Source organism: Chelmon rostratus, chromosome 16 (genome assembly GCF_017976325.1).
Source record: "Chelmon rostratus isolate fCheRos1 chromosome 16, fCheRos1.pri, whole genome shotgun sequence".
NCBI lineage: Eukaryota > Metazoa > Chordata > Actinopteri > Chaetodontiformes > Chaetodontidae > Chelmon > Chelmon rostratus.
The window spans coordinates 19,768,600-19,789,886 of record NC_055673.1 but is presented as its reverse complement, the minus strand read 5'-3'; the positions used below and the strand labels follow the sequence as shown (position 1 = coordinate 19,789,886).

Sequence of the window (21,287 nt, the reverse complement as noted above, 5' to 3'; positions counted from 1 at the left end):
GAGGAGTAAGTATTCAAAAGTTCAGTGTTACAACACCTTCAGCCTCCATTTGTCACCCTCACAGTGCTGCCTTTTTATTTCTCATCTATCTCATTTTTGAGGAGGTGATCTGTGGCCCGCCCCATCATCTGAAAACAGAATATACTGCATCAGCCAGAACGGAGTATTCCTTCGGGTTTGGACCAGAGACTGTACTGTATGTGGTTCAGACATTGTCTGTGGCTGTCTGCGTGAACTGGACAAACAAATCTTGCTATATTAGATTACTCAGCAGCTGATGTTCACTCTCGCCGGCAAACAGGCTGTCTGCGAGGTACAATAACGGCAGGATGCAACAGAGGCACCCATGTCTACAGCCTCGGAGAGTCAGAGGCCCAAGGGAACCTCCAGGGCCTCGAGGGACAAATACAGGAAACATCGCCAAACTTTGGGGATCAAGAAAACATCTGACGGTACACTTCTCACACAGTGGAGCACTATCACATCACAAAACTGCAAATACAGGTGAGCTGTGCAGGTTGAACCCACCTGTAGACTTCAGAGGCTTGAATAGACAATAATTACTCTTGCATAAATGTAAATACAGGATTTTATTGTTGCACTTGGCTGTGGTGGGGCTAATCTATATTCATGATCATTTTCATGATAGACGAATCTGCTGATGATTTTCTGTTTTAATCACCTGATTGTTTGGTTTGGAAAAAAAATTGAAAAAAATAGTGAGGATGCTGTCACAATTACCCAGAGCCCAAAGTGACACCTTCACAATCCTTGTTTTGGCCAACCAGCATTCCAAACCCCAAAATTATTCAAAAGAAATTCAAAGGAAAAGCAGCAAATCCTCACATCTGAGAAGCTGGAACCATGAAGTGTTTAAGCGTGAAAGATGATTATGAAATAGTTACAAATTAATTTTCTGTCAATCATTTCAGCCCTGCTTGCGCATTTTCATGTGTTTTGTGTGCAAAAATCTTTAATTTGTAAACTCATGAGGAACTAAAGCTGCCAAATAATTGTAGCAGAGTAAAAAGTGCAATGTTTCCCTCTGTTGTTGTATTGGAGTAGAAGTATAAAGCCGCCTGAGATTAAAAAACTCAAGTAAAGTACAAGTACCTTAAATCTGAACTTAAGTAAAGTATTCAAGTAAATGTTAGTTTCATGATCAAATCCTTTACAAGACATGTCCACTGCATTATATTGAGAATCAGATAGTTGTGAGCACCATGTGATCAGGTGAAACCCTGAGCAGTGTGTTTGAGTTGGTATTTGTTCATACCAGAACCTTTTTTCGATTAGTATTATCACTATTGTCATTATCATCATTGTTGTTGTTGTTCAATGCCTTTTCATCAAACTTCTTCAATAAATGCTTCCAAATGAGAAAGGCCTTTAACTGCATACAAATGTCCTTCTGTGTGGGTGGTGCTGAGTCAAGACAGACAGATTTACTGACATATTTTTCCAAAATAAAAGAATAAAATAAAATTGAATATAGAGTAGCCTTCCGCTTAGTGCCTTGTTAACTAAACCGATAGGAATTGTTGGTGCTTTGAATGAATTTTGCTAAAACGTAACCTTTACGCATTGTGGTGTTTAAATTTATCTATGGTGTTTTTAGCGGGTCCGTTATAACCGGAAATCATAATTATAATTCTTGCTAGCTTGACAGTGATATCGGGTGAGGGGTCATAAATTGAGACAGACTCCCCACATTTGCATACACTATTTCCCCACTGCATAGCTGAAAGACAATATGACCCCGCTCCGTTCACCCTCTGCTCGTTAATACACCGTCTGCTCCGGACCGAGGAGTTACTTTCTTTATTGGGGTTGGGTGGACCGCCACTTTCTCTACAGTTTTCACTATCTTCCCTCTCCGTCCAGCCGGCTGCTGCTATCTCTCCACAGCGACGGGAGGTAAGAGAGAGGTGCTCCGCGGTGGGACAATCCGGCGCTAGCTATCAGCTAACTTAGCTAGCTAGCGAGCTAACTCGTTAGCAACTGGCTGTGTCCCAGCCCATTGACCTAACACACCAAATGCTTGTTTGCAGCCGTTTATAACCATGAAGGTTTCTTACATAACAACCCATCTGAAACACTGTCAATGTAATATCCAAGGTGCAAGTTTTAGATAAGTTGTTAGCCAAGACAAAACAGACTCTAGTGTCTAGTTGGCCAGACTCAATAGCAATGTTTCCGGTGTCCTTCAAAATAAAAGCTAATTAATTTGTGCACATGGATAATTTTTCAGAAACAGAAAGTAACATAAGTTAAAATGGTGTAATCAGTAGCATCTTGTGATAAAGTTGCATTGAAATTGTGGTGAAATGTGTCTCTCTAAATGTATTACATATAGCTTTTGATAATTTTGGTTAGGCTTGCACCAGAGTAAAATAATGAGTTAAAGATACACGGTTATAAATACATTAAAGGATCATTTTCCTTAGAATTTTTAGACTAGTTTATCAATATCATTTAGGTGTTGTGTGGTGGCCTAATCTGCTAGGCCACCTACTGTTGTCGAAAGGCTTTTTTAAAGTTTGATTTCAAGCCAGGGACTCTTGGCTGCAGGTAAATACTAATCCATGAGTTTGGGTTGTAAGCACTTTTCTATCTGCGCTTTTGTTATTATTATTATTATTATTATTATAGAAACCATACATCATTCTAAATGCTACATTTTGAAGGTGGAATTGCAGTGCTTCCGCTTTCTGTTTGACTGCGCTGTCTAACTTAACACAACAAGGTAGCGAGCAGCTATCGCTGGCAGGCTGCTGGTGCTCAGGGGAACCAACCGGAGTTGACGGTGTTAGCCTAGCCTCATCTGCTATTGTAGGTTTGCCAGCATGCTAATAAGGGCAGCTTAACCGCAACACACTGCAGCAAGCCTCCTCTCTGACTCTGTAGAGGTCCAGCCGAGCTGAACTCCGCTGAGCCATGCGACAGTGGTGTGTCCCCGCCGCGACCCCTCGCACCGAACCACTCCCGGGGCGCCTGTCTGTGTCACCCCCTCCGTCAGGTAAGATAACCTCAGTGTCGGGACACGGTTTAACTTACTTTTGAAGCCAAAGGCAGCTTGCTGCTTACTTCTGAATGTTGTAGTTTTGCACAGAAAGTACCCAGAATACCAGTGAGGCACATACAGCAGACTTGAAGCAATGTGGCGTCAGCTCTGATGGGTGCCACTCTGTCCTGTAAACACACAAAATGTGAAAAGCAATTTTTTGCCAAAGAAAAAGAAAGAAATGTGGCAAGTTAACTTTGCCCTGCTTACCAACAAAGGCACAAATGCGACAAGGTCGGACTTGATTCATGTTGGAAGTCGTCGGGTCTTTGTGGTAAATTCGGCAAACATCCCATTTAACTAGATCAACTTTTTAGAGGCAGTCGGCTGTGCTTGTTGCAGCTCACCGCTGTGTGTTTTAGTTCACGGATCAAAATCATACAGATGCCGAGTTGAAGAGAGGGCTCCACAGATTCAAGTTATGCTGACACTGATGTCAGATGATGTTTTCAAGTAACCAAGGTCATGTCAGATCGCCAGAAATGAGTTCAGTGTGATCTGCACACTGTAATCTGGACGATTAATGATCAATGTTAGGGCAAGGCTTATGACCCTGCACAGGACAGGCCGCTATAGCAAGTGTAAAGATGGATGGATAGATGGATATGACTAGGCTGAGTGGACCTGATATTAGGTTATGTATGCCAGGGTGATCTTACTTTAATTCCACCCTGGACAAATGGAGCAAGGTTAGCACCAAGTGTCTGTGCCAAGTGTTTGAAAGGGTGCCAAAAGTTTGAATGACCCAAGGGTTCTTCAGAGGAGAATGCAGTCTGTTTTTTTTTCTCCTAAGATCAGTTTTATAAACCAGCCTTGTATTTACTCAAAGTTATTTAGCATTAGCATAACCAAAATCAGGTAGTCAGATTTGCATTTAAAGTGTAGTCAAGATAAGTGAACCCCATCAATGGAAGTGTACTGTTTGATTTCAGCTTTGCATGTCTTTTTTTAATTTGGGGTTTCATCTATTAATAATCCTTTCATCGTTTATCAGTTTGTCTGGAGGTTCTGGAAGAGTTGGCGACATATTATCTAAATTTAAGGTCTATCAAAGGGGCCGAGTAGAGATAAATATAGCATTATATGTCTTGGTAACACTTTGTGAGGTGTTGGGGTGCTGTTTATCTGGTGAGAAATCAACCGAAGCATGCAGACCTTTGGTGTATTAATAGGGCTACAGTTGGTTCAGATTCGCTTACAAAGTTGGTCTTGTATTTCATTCCAAATGGCAGTTTCAAATTCACTTTGACAAAGGGCACACCCCGACATTATGTATGCAGATGCCAGGATGGAGTGCTGCGAGGTGGAGCCACGCTACACCATCGAACAGATCGACCTCCTGCAGCGCCTGCGTCTGTCCGGCATGACCAAACCTCAGATCATCCACGCTTTGGAGTCCCTAGAGAGGCTCGACCCGGACCACCGCCCGCCACACTGTGACTCGCAACCCGCCCCATCAAACAACACCCCCGCCACGGCCGCTCCAGCCCCGTCCTCATCTTCATCCTCTTCCTCCTCCTCGCTCTCCCTAGCCTCTGCCACCACGCAGACCTCCGGCCTGGACGGCGCCGCTCTATCCCCCAGCAACAGCTACGAGGCCTCGCCCCCGCCCCTCTACCCTCCCAGTGTGGCAGTTCAGCGGTCGTTCAGCTACGACATGATGGGGGAGGAGGAGTGGGACCTGGAGGAGAAGGTTGAGGAGTACATGAGGTGAGCATGGAAAAGGGAGGATGGTGGAGCTTAGTGTTATCAGAGAGCTGGGCGAGGACGAGTCGGAAAGCAAGACCAAAAGAATGGTAGAGACAAAGAGAGACTATTATAACATCAGATAATGACAGCTAGCGTCCCCAGAGGTGCAGGCTTATTCTCCAGAATTTTAGTGGAGTTAATTCAGGTCAGGTGTTTAGGGATGGCTGAAAAAAGAGAAGCACCAGTGAATAAGGTTACTCAGAGCAAAGGCTGGTGTTTTAACCACCGTGTAATAGTACTAATGCCAAGACGGGTTTTTGTTGCTTTTGCAGGAGAGACAGCAACCTGGTGAAGGAGGAGATCAAAACTTTCCTCAACAATCGCAGGATCTCTCAGGCAATCGTAGGCCAAGTTACAGGTACTGCACTGCGCTGGCTGTGATGTTTTTACAAAGTCATTACAGCTTATTAAACAGCTGCAAGGATATGTGTCAAATGTAAGTGGTTGGGAGTCATAAATCTTCATTGATTTGAGTTTGATTTAGTCAAGCAAGATACAGAACTGTTTTTAGTTCACTAAACTGCGACATGAAACATAACTGGCTGCTAATCTAGCTGGTCGTGATGAAGGTCACCGTCTGTAAAAAGCAGAGAAAGTGTGGGGGTTCGCAACTGTGTTTGAAAATGATAAGTGCAATAATTTGAAAATGTGTTACAGTCGTCCACACATAAAATAATGACATGAAAGTGTAATTTACTGAACGCCAACACTGGCTGAGTGTCTGGATGCTTCTGTAGGAATAGGAGTTAAAGCAGTAGAGAATCCACAGCAGCACCAGTACCAGTTAAACCCATCGTTAGCCACAGTGCTGAACAGGAGCAGGCCTTCTGCGCGGAGTTATTTTCTTCATCTGATCAGAGCTGGCTGAAGTTTAGTGAGGTGGTGCAGTTGTGGTTGGTAGCTCGGCTTGTCCGTTCGTGCTGCAGTTCAGTGCTCCACCTCGCTAAAGTTAGCCTCTGTTCCCAAACTACTTCACCTCTGTGTTGCATTCAAAATGCTCCCAAAGGATAATCAGTTTTTGTCATTTGTAAATCGATTGCCAACAATTTTGATAAGTGATAGAAGTCTAAGTGATCTTTAATCCAGATGTCTTGTCATCTAAACGTTCGCTGCTTCCAGCCTCTCGAATGAGAGGAACTGCAGCTTTTCTCTGTGTTTTTTTTTTTTATATAATTTTAAATTGGAAATCTCAGTGTTTTGAGAAAACAAGGTATTTAAAATCATCGTTCCCATCATTCCCATTTTGGATCCTGAAAAACTATGATGGGAATCATTTCACTATTTTCCAGACACGTTGTAGCCTGAAAAAGTTATGGATTAAGCAAAAGAGTGACAAATAAACCAGATTTATAAAAATCATTAGCTGCAGCCTGAGTTATAACACATGACTATATGTCACGATACAACATATGATGCTCGTTTAGAACAACAATCCTTTGATTTGGTGAATGAAATACAAAACAGGTCACAGGGTTTTTGGGTAATTAAATGTAATAACAGATGAAGAGCAAAGCAATAGCTAATAAGTAGGTCGGCATTGATAATGCAGCCTACTTCTCAGGGCTTGTAGCCTCCACAGCCAAGGCTCCACTTCTAAGCTATGAATGCTGAACTTCACAGGTAGCAGCATGTTCACACCAGTAAACTTTTTTCTTCCCCCTCCCTGCAAATGTATTGCACCAAATCACATGTCCATAATTAAAGTATTGATGTTGGAATGGCTTCATTAGCTTAACAGGAGTATTTCAGAGCTGGCACACAGCCCATCTCAATTGCACAGATGCTGTTGGTGCACCGTGAAATAAATCAATGTCTTTAAAGTGTTAAGATAACATGGCTTGCCTCCGGCACACAGGCATCAGCCAGAGTTACATCTCCCAGTGGTTGCTGCAGCAAGGCCTGGAAATGAGCGACTCCAAACGCAGAGCTTTCTACCGCTGGTACCTGCTGGAGAGGAATAACCCAGGTGAGACGCGGGACAGGTTGAGGGTTGTAGCGGTGAGACAGGAAATACAAGGGCTGTGTTTCAGATGCAGGTCAGAATATGACTGTTACACAGCAGAGGAGCGGGATTATAGATCATAGCAATGATGGATGTGAAGTACAGCAAGACTAATTATGAGACAGTGCAGATCAGCCCCTCAGGCCTCAATGTCAGGTTAATGAAAATAGATTATAGATTAGATAATGTAGGAAGGAAAGCATGTATGAAAAAGATTTCTTGTCTTTCTTGAATGTGACCCACTGCTTGCTAACCCCCTTCATCTGTCCTCCTCTTTTCCCCATCCTCCTGCATGGTAAACCCACACACCCCTAATCCCTCACGCTAACTCCATCCTGGTCCTCGAGGGCTGTGAGGTCAAGGAAGGACACGAGACAAATCTATAGTTTCAGAGGGAAGACAAATGATAAAGGTAGTCCTGTCACAAGAGATGCTAATCAATAATATTAAGGCTTCTGGTTTGGAAATGAAACTTTAGTGGGTGAATGCGGTTCGTCTGTACGGGCTAGAGTAACAGCTTGGGATGGTGCTGACCTCTCCATGTCCTAGGATACAGGGATAAGGATGCTTAAAAAATGCGGCATGGTTTAATACAACATGAAACGAGTAACCGCTGAAGATGCTGAGAGCTTTCAGGTCTGTGTCAGACAGCATGCGTTCACAATAAATCACTTCACAAAGTCACATTATCACATTATCGGTTCTGTGAAACAAACAAAGCCGCCGGTGGACCATCTGCTGACCCTGCTGCCTCCCTTCATCTTAAAGCTTTATTTCTTTTCCCGCCCACCCAAGCTTTGCCTTAGCTCCTCTGTAGTTCTCAGCCCGGATGCTGGAGGTACTCTGGTGCTGGTTTTCATTCCTACATGGCTAACAAACAGATTATTAACAGTGATACTAACAAGAACTAATTTCCTCAGTGGCCACAATGCTTTGCTTCTGATATAGGCTCCTATTGACCTGCCCATCATGAATCTTAAAAGTACCAGTGTTAACACTCAAACTGACTTTCAATTGGCAGATACACTGGAGTGCATTATGAAGGAAACAGTTGTTTTTAAATTCAGTTTGGCTAAAAACTGCCAGGCAGGTCTACAGGAGTGTGTCACTGAACCCAGGTAACTCTCAGTTTCCAGTTACGTTAGCCACAAACTGGTGTCTATAATCTGAACCCTGGCTGTGGCCTGCCTGACCATTGGTTTTGTCCCGACTGAAGGGCTGAGGTGGAGTGAAAGCCAGCACAGCGTGAGTCCCATGCCCAGGGCCAGGGGAGGGGACAGAGACGGGACGGTAGCAGGGGCAAGCGGCAGCCTCCCCAACCCCAACACCAACCTCAACCCCAACCCAGTGTGGAGCAGGCAGAGAGAGCTGCTGATGCACTTGCTGCCGTGGTACACTGCCGCTGCTGCAGCCGCCCAGGCCCAGCCAGGTAATCGCGTCCTCCCTGGCCCCCCCCCGGCCTCAGCGGCTTGCCACGGGAGACGCCTGCACGTCGGCTGACCTGCATGCCATTTACCCTGTTGCCACTTTGTCATCTTGGGATGTATTTCTACAGTCTCAAATGGCAGAGATAAACTAGAGGATTGCGCCTCTAATGCTCAAAATACAGCAGCTCCGTGCTATCAGCAGGCTGTCAAGCCAGCTATGTGTAAATTCAGATGTAGCTCAGTTTGAATATAGTGAGCTAAAACTGAGTAGAAACAGGATGCACCGTACTGCAGGTCTTGAAGGTTCTCGAACGTTCTCTTGAAGCTGTTAAATTTTCTTTATGTGGAGTTTCAGTCAGCACCATCAGACCTGTAGTAAACACTGTCACTGCTGCCAGCTGCAGCAGCTGGGAAGCTCGTTGTCTCCTCATGGTTGAAAGTTAATTCAACCTAAACCTCATCTTAAGTGAATCGCTTCTCATTGGTTAATCCATCCATCCATTTTCTGCCACTTATTGGGGTCCAGGTTGCATCAAGGTTATCAATTATATCATCAGGATCTATTCTTATATATTGCGAGGAAGTGCTGAATAAATGTAATATCACTGTAGGCCATATAATCTTTACTGGCTTTCCATCATACCTTCATCCTTCACATGGTATGACAGGTATTACATTGTGTTCTATGTAGTATTAAAGAGGAAATTGAACGTGGACAAACCCTGCACAAGTTACAATGCAGATATATCCTAAAATTTGCACCTCCCAGGCTGGTGTAAGTCAGTCCTTATTAACTGTTACCATGGCGATGTTCGAAGAGCCAGAGGAACATTTCCTGTGACAGACTACACAGCCGGAACATGAAACACGATCATTGCCTTTGTTTCCATAAACTCTCAACAGTTGAATGGTTGCATGTGTCCTCTTCTTCAGGGGCCACCTTGTCAATGCGGTCTTTGGTAAAGGAGGAACCCGATTGGAGGACAGGGATCATGGCTGGCGACAGGGCAGGGTTGGTGGGCGGGCCTCTGCGGCTGCGTAGAGGAAGCAGGTTCACCTGGAGGAAGGAGTGCCAATCAATCATGGAGAGGTGAGCAAGTTTTAGTGCTACGTAAAAAGCAGAGGTGGAAAAAAAATCCTCACTGAAAGCCACTGAATCTAAAATGAACTAGTGCTACAAGTGAAGCTTATTTTCTTGATTCACTGATTTAATCTTTTGGTCTGTAAAATGTCAGAAAATGGTACTAAATCACAATTTTTCACTGTCACAATTTCCATTTCCAAAAGGCCAATGTGAAAAGCCAAAGACATTCAGCTTACAATCACATAAGATGATGAAAAGCAGCAAATCCTCACAATGTGAAGTTTGAAAGTAGAGCATGTTTGGCCTTTTTGCTATTATCAATATAGTTGCAGATTAATTTTCTATTGATAACTGATTGGGTCACACTTTCTTTGAAGGGGTGTGCATAAGACTGACATAACCATGACATGAGACCTATTTTGGACATGAAGGAGTCTTTCTGAATGTTTACGAATGCTGTCATTAAGTCTCAAAATGATGATTTTTAATTGGGGTTGGGGTTTATTGGCTTAACGGCACAGTCAGAAACATGCATGAGAATTCCTACATGTTCGTGATTTCCCATGCCCATCCCTAGAAGGGTCTTTAATATATGCTATGTCCCCTATGTGACAGTGTCATATCAGCCTTCTGCACACCCCCTCATATAAAGTGTTAGTGTTAAACTAGCTTGAACTAGCTAGAACTATAAAAAAGCTAATGATGCAAAGCAGCTGAGATCTGTAGAAAACCTGTGTGTTTGATGGCTTGAAATGTGTCGGGACACGTCAGCAGTCAGGGATTGATATTCACATTCGATAGGAATGCAGTATTGCTTGAGGTAATTGTTCATATGAACAAGTGTCCTTTAGTGCCTCACTGTTGTGACTTCCTTCTGTTAGTGCAGAGCAGCGCCACTCGCTTCATTATGCTGTTTTTTCCCAGTTTATTATGTGTCTGCTTCTCTGCAACATATTTGTTTGAGACTGTCTTCTCAGTAACTCAGAAGGATGCAGAGAAAGAGGAGCAGGCATTCCTCCACAGTCCGACCCGCAATTGATTTCTCTATTACATGCTTGCTGTAAGTGTGGTGTGCAGTGTGGGCACTCACAGTAATAAGACCACACAGGCCCTCAGACAACACTCACCAGCAGTGCCCGGATTACGCAGCTCTACTGCAGTGCTGATCCTTATGAGCTAGTTTAAACCCAAGGACGATACAGCAGAGGTGACGGTGTGTGTGTGTGTGTGTGTGTGTGTGTGTGTGTGTGTGTGTGTGTGTGTGTGTGTGTGTGTGTGTGAGAGAGAGAGCGTGGACAGGATAGGGCAGCTCAGAGGGTAAGGGAAATTTGTAGAGGAAAGAAAAAAAAAAGGTTGCTTTGAACTTAACCTGGATATTTAAATTTCAGTAGTTAACCTGAAAACCTTCATATTGAACAGGCCCAGGCAGAGATTTCAGCATGCAGTGTTTCAACTGCAGAAATGAATCCGCTTGATGAATCCATTAATGTATCTTTACAGCGAGGACAGCTCCTGACGCTCCTCCACTGTGCAAATTTTCTCTGTCCTATCCCCTGGTTCAACACAGAGACGGAGTTGATGGGGTGTAAAATGTGGGCGGAACTAGCACTGCTCAGATCGGTGCCTTCCTCAAATAAACATGTAGCCTGTGATGCAGAGTGACTGAACTGCTTCCACTGGTGTGGCTCTTTACTCTCTGACAGCTTCTTCATGGAGAACCAGTACCCAGATGAGGCCAAGCGAGAGGAGATTGCCAACGCCTGTAACTCTGTCATTCAGAAACCAGGTACTGAGACACTATTCTAACCAAGCCTGTTTAAAATGGCTTTAAAAATCCTTCCAATAGGATCTGCTTTGTGTGCCCATCTAACAGTTCTTTTATAGCTTAACAAACTGCAAAAATTCAAACTTTTTTTTAGATTCATACATGGATAAATCAAAAGGGAGGATTCACTGCTATCAGTTTGTTGGACTTTTAGGAGTTGCATTTGCTGGAAACGCCACAACTGAATTATCTGCTCTCTTTTTGTGAGAGGTTTATTTCACCTTTAAAAGCTGCACCTGTTTTGTGTAAAATAAATCTCTCATCCTAAATTATGCACAAGACGTGTCTGTAAAACGAAAGTTACTGTCATTAACTTCATGACAAATGTGGTCCTACAGGATAGCGGAGCATCTCCACTGTCTCCGCCGTGGTTTGCCATATTCTCAGGCTCTATAAACGAGATATGTTGTGTGTTCATCACGCAGGCTGCAAGCTGTCTGAGTTTGAGCGTGTGACCGCACTGAAGGTGTACAACTGGTTTGCCAACCGTCGGAAGGAGATGAAGAGAAGAGCGAATATCGGTGAGGATGTGAGAGCTTTCATGTTGTTGCCGTCCACGTATCTGCAGAGCATCACCGTTTCATGAGCTTGTTTTCAGCTTTGTGACGCCCCATGGCCTTTTAAATAGTGTATGTAGAACACTTAACCCTTCAGTCGCCAAAAAGTGGAGATTCATGGTTTTCTGTGGACAGTGCGATCTGCAGAATCACAGGAGGAGACTTTTGACCGTGCTCGTGAAAAATGTACATTTCATTTCGCATTTCCTCTGTTTCCATCTCTTACCTCTGCTTCCCTGTCTGACACAACCAGAAGCTGCCATTTTGGAAAGCCATGGAATTGAGGTGCCAAGTCCAAGCTGCCACTCCAATGGTGAGGAGGGAGAGATGCAAGAGTTTGCCGATCAGGTGAACCATCGATTCTCAGAGCAGGTAAGTCGACTTGGTGCCACTCAACCAGCTGCTTAAGAACAAACAAAACGCAGGCAACTTGTAGTCCAAAAACAAACTGCCTCCTTCAAACTGGGCGGTGTCCACCGTTTAAATTGAATAAAATTCAGCCGTATTGCTGTAAAATAGCTGTTGGACTAATGTCTCACAGATCTTTCTCTATGACTCATCACTGCATGAAAAGCAGTGGTGTGACAGTGACGGCTCAGCTCAATTTCTCTGTGCAAGTAAGCTGTGCCGGACAATACCAGAGCCCTGACGCCTCTTATGCAGCTGTTAGCAGCCGTAGCACATAGCAGTATACAGCATGTCTCTGTTGACAGTCAGCTAAAAAACTTGTCTGCAAGTGCTGTCACAGGCCTCCTGGCATGTGGTGTGTTAGCCAAGTCAGACGTTGGTGATCAGAAGAGCCAGTTTTGTACAAATTGAGAAATCACAGGGAGTTTCTGGGGCAGCAGCAGAAACAAGGGCCGTCTCTCGGCTGCTCGCAGCAGGAGACGAGGACATCAACACACTGTGAGGCCAGCAGCCTCGCTAGCCTTAAAGGAACATTCCAGCAGATTTCAACCTTAAATGTGATCATTGTGACTCTGTGGGTCTTAACTTTACGCTCACTGCCTCTGAAGCAAGGACTCAGTGCAAAGCCACCTGTGTTGTACACCTCCTGCAGCTTTTTAAATACCTTTTTTCACACGAAGCTACATTGTTTCTGTTGTCTCTCAGCTACCATAGTAAGGTCCGATCATAGTGGGTCCAGGACAATATCTAACATGTATAATGTGCTGCTAAATGTATATTGATGTAGCTTCTCAAATGTTTCCTTAGAGGACGGTACTTCAGCGAAAGTCAGCGTCACATGTAAACAAACTGGTCTGTGCAGGTGATTGTGCAGCATAATGAGGTCAGCCTGGATGTAGATTCCTGTTTGTTGTTTTGCACGAGTTGTCTCTAAAAGGAGGTGGAGGATGGAACGTTTGTTATGTTCACATCAAATGGATGGGGAGTGTAAATCCAGATGTTTTGCTGATGCATCATACTTTTCCACAGGAAGAGACTTCTTCCCTCAGGATTGTTGACCAGCAAGACCCCTCCTCATTGGCTACCACAGAGGTCGCAGCCCTGCCGAGCCCCACCCCTCAGGTCCTGGATCAGAAAGAGGAGGATTCAAAAAGGGAGACTGTGGATGAAGAGTGACCAAAGCTGGTGGAGTGTGGATCATTGTGTTTCAGTTTTAATCAGATGAAATAGGAAAAGAATAAGTGTCTCCTCCTCCACCCGCGTAGGGCCTTTTGGGCCTATGGCACCCAAAACTCAAAGGGAGAAGAGTGCTGCAGCTCGCTGAGGTGCCTCTGATGGTAAGGAGGCCACTGTATTTATCAACAGTAATCCTGCTTATATTAACGGCAATATACAGTATATATATATACATATATATCAATATATAGTGCATTCCAAGATGGTATTAAAAAGCCTAAAATCCTTAGAGGGAGAATCATGTAAAGGATACCTCGCCCATTTTAAGCTACGCCTTTTCTTTGCTACATGCCTTCTTTTAGCCTTTTCAAAGAGTGGTTGTTTGATGGACTGTGGTCACATGAACGTGCTGAGCCTGCAGGTCAGGTGTGTTTGGGTGCGGGGGATAAAGTACGCCATCAAGGATCTAGTTTATGGTGATGCGAAAGCCCTCTGCTTGCTTGAATGTCTTTGACTCCATCGGGTTCGCAAGACTCTAACCTCAATCAGTCGACCGATTCAGTCAGTCGATCAGTCAACGAGCGCTGTTGCTATCAAATCCGTAAAGCCCTGAGGGACAACTGGAATCTCAGGTAATCCCAAAAAATGTTGGATAAAGACAGTGAAGAGTTGTCTTAACATGTGCTCTGTTTTCCTCATCAAGATTTTCTTCATCTTAACTGTGTTTAACCAAAACAGGATGTGTTATTTATACCTTTTTATATTAGCAAAACAAGCCTAGGACAGTTTGTCACAGTATCTCTCTGTCATCTGTCTTCTTTGTTATACTGAATGCTGCTCTTTGGTCATTTTTGTAGTTTATCCTCATTTCAAAGTCTGTCTCAATCCTCAACTCAGCCAGTGAAGCTAGACTAGTTACACAAGTCTACTCAGATATTTTTTTTTCTTTACGTTTGAAAGAACGCTAAAATCAATGTGATCAAAAATCAGAATGTGTCGTTCTACATGCTACAAGCACCTTCTGTCCTGTTGGAATAAGCTAAAGCTTAAGTTCGTGTGAGTTTGTATGATTGCAAAGCTGCACTTCAAAGTGGATCTCACTCTAATTGAAAGATGGGAGTAGCAGACTGTACCTGCATTAGACATGTACATAACCCAGAGAATATACACGTCAATGGGTGCTTTCCTTCAGACTACATTAGCACTATATAGAAACTGTTATTTGTCAAACTTGAAATATGAATAGCTGACTTAAACTCTGCATTACTTAGTCCCCTATATTTACTGGCCCAAGGCCTCGGGAGTTGTTCCCTAACTGTTCATGAAATGGACAAAGACGCTTGTTCTCAAATGGCCCCGACAGGGCGCCACCATGTTACCTCCTAATGCCAAAGCTATGCCAAGGTAGAGATGAGCCACAGAGTGAACTGTGCTCACAGGAACAGGACATGAAACAGTCACCACACTATAGATATACAATACATAGATGTTTATTTGCTCAGTACAACACTAGCCAACTCTAGCTTACCTCAGAATAACTCTGTGTCATGAATGTGTCGCAGGCTAACTGTCAGAACGCTGACGGCGGCCGTTACTGTGACTGTTTATGATACGGGCAGTGTTATGTAGCATTTATGACGGTGGGGTTTGCCCTGTATTGTTGACCTGTACTCACCTCAGACAGTTCTCTCGTCCGGCTTTGGACAGGAACCCCAAAGCTGCACGCTTTTTCTGATAATTATGCTCCTCTCTATCTGCTTTTATCTGACAACGACAAAACAATAATAAAATTGTAAACAATGGCCGTGATATGTCTGGATTTATTTTGAGCGGGATGTGGGAACAGCTGCTGTCGAGATGATTAAACTTGACATGAAACAAGTCGAGTCACACTTGAAAGTGTTAAGTGCCTCACCGCGACATTACATGCCAATTACAACTGAATTATTGAATCAATAAATGATGGGTAATGTGTTGATGATCAGCACTATTCATTTAATGTTAGTCCCGATGACTTGTTAAAATGTGTTGCATAATTTCAGTGTTTCCTGACGTATGCAGTGCTGATCTCAGTAATGGTGCGTTATGTGATTGTATCTGGCAGAGCAGAAGCCCAGGGTCACTGAAGATGATGTCTGATAACAGAGAGGTACTAACTACAAGGCAGGGCAGAGCCTTAGCAGCTAATATTATATGCCATTAAAACTCCCCGTCCTCCATATACTGTCTGAATTACTGTCAAAAATAGAAACAACTCGTACAAGATTTCGTTTGAGTTACATTGGACATAAATCACAGTATCAGCTTATAGAAAACATTGGAATTGATGCTTTTTCCTTTCATTTTCTATTGTTAATAATATGCAAGATCAAAGTTGAGCTTGAAATTCTCAAATTATTACATTTTAAAGATGAACATCCAATAAATTTGGACACACTGCCACAGATTTCTCCATTTTTAGTTGCAGTAGCTCACTTGAACATAAGGTGGCAGCATTGTCATTCATGTCAATGCTGCCATATACAAGCGATGCAGCCTAAAATCTGTTTAGTCATCATGGAGGCCGCGGCCTCTGCTTGTTCCAGTAAGGACCATGTCAGATACGTGTTTGCACATTGCTGCGATGCTCAGGCCAGCGGTCCAGGCTGAATGTTGAACAGATGCTGAGCTGAAGAAGCTCAAGGTATGTGTGAAATTCATGACAACATACCGAGACAAATTACGAGAAATTGTCACTGCAGAACAGAGCCCCTTCCTTATCTGTCAACTGCACCGTTGCTTCCAAGAAGTGACACACTTCCCGTTTTGTCAGTATTGGACAGATTTACAAACTTTTTAGCTCAAAGGTCTCCTGGGGTCTCCTGGCGGATGCAACATCCTGTTTACAGCTATTGTCTCTTCACTTCAAAATAAAAGTCTAAAGTTTATGGTTGCTCCACCCTGACATTTAGGAAATGTTAATTGCTGGACAAACGTTTAGCAGTTATTTTAAAAGACTATTAATATGAGAAAAAAAAAACATTTTCCAAAAGACTTAAAACATAAAACAATGCCAAAGTATTTTATTCAGAATTTATCATTATTAATATTACATTTTTTATAGTTTTCTTAGCCTGCTCACTTGCTTGGACAGTTGCACCTGTCATTTTAAGATTGTGAGAAGCCAAAACATAAAAATAATATAATTATTTGAATTAACTAAAAAAATTATGAAAATAAATAGATTTTATAGAATGGAGTGACAGATTATTAATAAATAAATTAATAAATTATTAATGACACCTGTTATCATTGAAGCGATTGTAAGGAGGTATTTTCTCCTGATACTCCACAGGGTGGAAAAGTCTCTGAAACAACCTAATGACGACATTCATTGGTATATTGATGCCATATTTAACACTGTCATGAGCTCCATGTGATTTTTGTCGATGAACTTGGGTTTTCTGGTAAAGGTCCAGTCACACAAGCATTAAAAACAGGTTTTTGAAGGAAAATCTGTTCATTCCAATAGAATAGATGCAATCAGTGGATTTGTAGGTAAACTAAATCCACACTGATTAACTTTGGTGAACGTTGGTGCTGTGGACTAACTAGCAGAGAACAGAGAGGAGGGGAGTCTAAACGCGAACACATTTTCACCATTTTAGCCTCACTACACTGGCTGCCAATACCTTTTAGGATAAATTTTAAAATTCTTTTATGGCCTCGCCCCGCCCTACCTCTCTGAGCTGCTGCAGCCTTATTCACCCCCCCCTCTCTCAGGTCAGGTGATCAACTGCTCCTGAGTGTACCAAAAACTAGGCGCAAGCTCAGAGGTGACCGTGCCTTTACTTTAACAGCTCATAAACTTTGGAACGATCTGCCTCTCCATATCAGACAGGCCTCCAGCTGCGTTTCCATTACAGTTGTTCGCAAAATAAAAGCGATATTTCTGAAATTTCGGCAAAGTTCGAATGCGACTTGCAGGTGTTTCCATTGAACAGTGTTTTGGGACCAGCCGAAATTCACGTAAGTTGTCGGACATCCCGCGAGATGTGTGTGCGTGCTGTGCGTCGGTAAAACGTAATTATTACCAACGTTGTAATATAATGATAATAACTGTAAAATGAACTGTTGTGATTAATTACCTCTCTTTTCTTTTTGCCAGATATGCTTCCCTTGCAGCCGGATCTTTAGTTGATAGTATAATGTACAAATTATCATGTGAAATATAAGTGTATAATAACTTTAAATTTAAAAACTAGTAAACATTTTAAAAGTGTCATGGATAATCTTAGAGCTTTGAACAGTTTTATGATAAAATAATATGTTTCTAGTTTTACACTGGTTGTACCACCTGACATTGAAAGCGTACCAGCCTATATGAGTTAAACATAGTTATTTTTATCAGTATTTGACAGAGATTTATGAACCTTTTAGCTTAGTCCCCAAGGGTCTCTTAGGGTCTCCTGGCTATTAATAAATAAATTAATTAATTATTAATGACACCTGTCATTATATGTTTGAACATACGCAGGAGTCTGTTACATCTTTGTGGCAGTTGTTACAAAAATGCTCCTCTGCTTGATTTCATATAACGACAATATTAAGTAATATGAAGCCGATTGTTTGTTACATGCTCTGCCACTTCCCTTTAGCTCCTCTGAGGGTATATTTGCAGTTACTGTACCTATTCTGCTGATAATCTCATATGTTTCACATTTTTGCTTGAGTTTGATGCTTTTCATTTAAATGGAAAAAAAATCTCAAGCACTTCCTCCTGCTTACAGCATTTGCACCAAGTATCTGACCTACATGTATGTTGTGTGAGTAAGCGGCCCACATATGACTGAGGAGGTGTATTTATATGAGCACATATGTATACATTGATCTGACACAGCCAAACCTAAAATTCACACCAGAAGCAGCAAATCAAAGGAAGATTAATTTATTTGTACAGTACACTATTAAATCCAGTGTCGTTCTTTTGAATCCAGGGGCGGGGGGTCCAATAGGATCCGAAGGAGCGAAAAGCTGCACTACTAATACTGTGCACCACCGCACTGTCAGGCCGAGGGGCAAGGAGCCTCTCTCAGGGTCTTATTAATGGAGGAGGTCTCAGAAGAGTTGAGGGCTGCGTCCATTTGTAGCTCCTCCAGAGTGGCTCGCTCTGAAGGGTTTCTGGCCAGACACCGAATCAGCAAAAGCTTCACATCTGAAAATTAAGAGAGACATCAGGAGACCACGTCCACCAAGAAACCTGAATAATAGATTTGTGTGCATACGTGTATGTATGCGTGTGTATGTATCTTACCTGTGGACAGCTCAGTGTTGACTTGAATGCAGCCGCTGGAGTAGTCCCAGGTGGTAAAAGGCCGGTGTCCCCTCAGCAACGAATAGAAGAGTGCGCCCAGCTGGTAAACCGTGGTGGGACGGGCCTCGTATGCCTGGTGATCAAACCACTCTGGAGGGAAGTATGCACGGGTACCTAGTGCACACATCAACAGAGGGGTGAAAGGAGACGGGCAGAGAGATGGAGAGAAAAGAAAGACAAAGGATTAAACATGACATTCATTCTTTCAGAGATGAGGAGCAGAGAGCCAGACATCATACCACAGAGAGAGGTGAAAGCAGCCTCCGTCGAGAAGCTGCCGCAGCCAAAGTCGATGATTCGCACTCTCAGTACATCGGACTCGAACTGAACCAGGACGTTGCGTAACTTGATGTCCCGGTGAAAGACGCCCTTGGAGTGCATGTCGATGGCCGCGTCCACCAGCTGTCTCAGGATCATCTGAAACCAGGAGAGAAAGACTTGAAGCGATTGTAAGGAAGTATTTTCTCCTGATCCTCCACAGGGTGGAAAAGTCTCTGAAACAACCTAATGACGATGACATGACAGTGTTAAATATGGCATCAATATACCAATGAATGAGCTTCATGTGATTTTTATTGATGAACTCGGGTTTTCTGGGGTCCAGGGGTCCAGTCACACCGGCATTAAAACCAGGATTTTGAAGGAAAATCTGTTCATTCCAATAGAATAGATGCAATCAGTGGATTTGTCAGTGGTGGTAAACTAAATCCACACTGATCAACTTTGGTGAATGTTGGTGCTGTGGACTAAACAGCAGAGAACAGAGAGGTGAGGAGTCTAAATGGGAGGATGCTGTCGTAGCTTGTTAGCTGTGCTGAACCACTTTTATTTCACCTCCACTATCAGGGTATGAATTAAAACTACTACATAAGTTATTTATATCATTTAATAATATAACTTCTAGCACCACCTGTTTTGCAAGCAGTGGTGTATGAACACTTTGTTGTGTGACCAGGCATTTTTACAGTGCAGTGAAATCTGAACACACCAATAAAAACTGTGATAAATACAGTTTTTCAGCTGTGGTTGAACAAAACGAAACACAGAAACATCCCAGCTGTCGTACCTTTGCCTCTTGTTCATCCAGGGATCCTCTGCGGGATTTCAGGTATCTGTGCAGGTCGATGGAGGGCTCTGGTTTCTCCATTACCAGGATCAGCTCCTGGTCCTGAAGGTACCAGTCCAACAGGGACACAGCAGCAGATTCTCCAGCGGATCCTGGTAGACCTGCAGCTTTCAGCATGAGGGCAACCTCGAGGACGATGTCAAACACCTTACCATTGCACTTCTGAAGAAAATCGATGCATATACACCAAGTGGTTATGACCTCAAGTTCCAGCAGCTTCATTTTGAGGAGACAGGTGAGCAGCATGTGTAGAGGCTAACTCACCACTCTCTCACACTTCACTGCCTCTCCGCGAATGTGCTTGATGGCCACCTGCATGGCAGAAACACACATCTCTTGATTGGTAGTGTTGACATATGTATTAATAAATTTGCTCTCAATAGTTGCAGCCAATAAGATGAGCTGAGAATGGCATGTGATGTAAAGATGTTCTTGTGATGAGCATGCGCAATAAAGGAAGAGACTGATGCCCCACTGTGTTTTTATTCCTCCGTTCTTTTTTCGGTCTAGCACTGGATACACACGCCAGGATCGTGTGCAAAACAATCTCTGCTAACAGGTAGGCTACTTCCTGAGCATCAGAGTGTTATAATGTGTCTGTGTGTGTGTGTGTGTGTGGTGTGGGGGGGGGGGGGGGTGTGGGGGTGTGTGTGTGTGTGTGTGTGTGTAAAACTTACTGGTAAACTGTCTGACTTTCGGTGGCCAGTGAAGACCGAGCCGAAGCCTCCTGTGGCCAACGAAGTGGTGTGCTGACAGTACTTGTCCTCAAAATCAGCTAAAACCACAGACACATTATAATGTAAGTAATCCTGTTTTACTCCTGAGATAAACATGAAAATAACAAGCCGTCTAAATCAAGTCACTCAAAAAGTCGTTTAGTTTTCTATTAGCTTACCTCTGCTAATGTTTTCTAAGGAGGACATCTCATACAGTCTCTCCTCCTCCACGGAGCAGCAGCCAAAGTCCTGACTGATGTCCCCTCCACTACACCTCCTCCTCTTGGGAGGCAGCTCACCATCAGCGGAGCGAAAGTGGGTGGCCCTCCTCTTTCTGTCACTCATACTTACAGCCCCAAACCAACTATATGTGTTGCATTTATGAAATCAATGAACGACTGCAGAGAAAACGAAATGACATTTCTGCATGAAAACCAAAAATGCCGTCCACTCTCTGCGTGCCGTCAGCCTTTTACTGGCGCGAGCAGTCAGCTGTCAACCTGAATAATAAAAGGAGTATTTCAGCTCCTAAACTTTGGAACGATCTGCCTCTCCATAGCAGACAGGCCTCCAGCTGCGTTTCCATTACAGTTGTTCGCAAAATAAAAGCGATATTTCTGAAATTTCGGCAAAGTTCGAATGCGACTTGCAGGTGTTTCCATTGAACAGTGTTTTGCGAACCAGCCGAACTTCTCGTAAGTTCTTGGACGTCCCGCAAATGCTGAAGATGAAATAAAGAAATGATCTGTTGACTTAGAGTGATCACTGATTGTAATAGCCTATTATTTATCACTTTGTTA

General features: G+C 43.3%; 2 protein-coding genes across 6 annotated transcripts; one reads left to right on the top strand and one right to left on the bottom strand.

Moving 5' to 3' along the window:
• The first annotated feature begins 1,699 nt into the window (after window positions 1-1,699).
• zgc:91944 (uncharacterized protein LOC436941 homolog) lies at window positions 1,700-15,094 on the top strand. 5 transcript variants are annotated; one of them, XM_041955050.1, is made up of 11 exons: window positions 1,700-1,917; window positions 2,908-3,019; window positions 4,345-4,774; window positions 5,086-5,171; window positions 6,669-6,779; window positions 8,032-8,244; window positions 9,176-9,332; window positions 11,030-11,112; window positions 11,577-11,672; window positions 11,965-12,080; window positions 13,146-15,094. In XM_041955050.1, exons 2-11 carry the CDS (start codon window positions 2,938-2,940, stop codon window positions 13,290-13,292), a joined length of 1,521 nt encoding a protein of 506 aa, XP_041810984.1. In that variant the 5' UTR covers window positions 1,700-1,917; window positions 2,908-2,937; the 3' UTR covers window positions 13,293-15,094. The 5 variants fall into 5 exon arrangements, with proteins under 5 accessions (XP_041810984.1, XP_041810982.1, XP_041810986.1 ...); XM_041955048.1 differs by having other exon boundaries at window positions 11,962-12,080; XM_041955052.1 differs by lacking the exon at window positions 8,032-8,244.
• Window positions 15,095-18,337: 3,243 nt separating this feature from the next.
• On the bottom strand, window positions 18,338-20,832 carry LOC121620060 (serine/threonine-protein kinase pim-2-like). Its single transcript, XM_041955998.1, has 7 exons — window positions 20,667-20,832; window positions 20,449-20,546; window positions 20,036-20,083; window positions 19,712-19,933; window positions 18,885-19,062; window positions 18,586-18,759; window positions 18,338-18,486 (listed from the first exon to the last, which is right to left on the bottom strand). The coding sequence occupies exons 1-7, from the start codon at window positions 20,830-20,832 to the stop codon at window positions 18,338-18,340; spliced, it is 1,035 nt and encodes a 344-aa protein (XP_041811932.1).
• Between the last annotated feature and the right edge of the window lie 455 nt (window positions 20,833-21,287).

Excerpts from the sequence above, each read along its gene's own strand:
- zgc:91944 (XM_041955048.1), top strand. The coding sequence starts at position 2,938 with ATGCGACAGTGGTGTGTCCCCGCCGCGACCCCTCGCACCGAACCACTC. Across the intron at positions 5,172-6,668 it reads AATCGTAGGCCAAGTTACAG|GCATCAGCCAGAGTTACATC; the intron begins GTACTGCACTGC and ends TCCGGCACACAG. Across the intron at positions 9,333-11,029 it reads TGCCAATCAATCATGGAGAG|CTTCTTCATGGAGAACCAGT; the intron begins GTGAGCAAGTTT and ends ACTCTCTGACAG.
- LOC121620060 (XM_041955998.1), bottom strand. The coding sequence starts at position 20,832 with ATGAGTGACAGAAAGAGGAGGGCCACCCACTTTCGCTCCGCTGATGGT. Across the intron at positions 20,084-20,448 it reads GAAAGTCAGACAGTTTACCA|GTGGCCATCAAGCACATTCG; the intron begins GTAAGTTTTACA and ends TCTGCCATGCAG. Across the intron at positions 18,760-18,884 it reads TGCTTTCACCTCTCTCTGTG|GTACCCGTGCATACTTCCCT; the intron begins GTATGATGTCTG and ends TGTGTGCACTAG.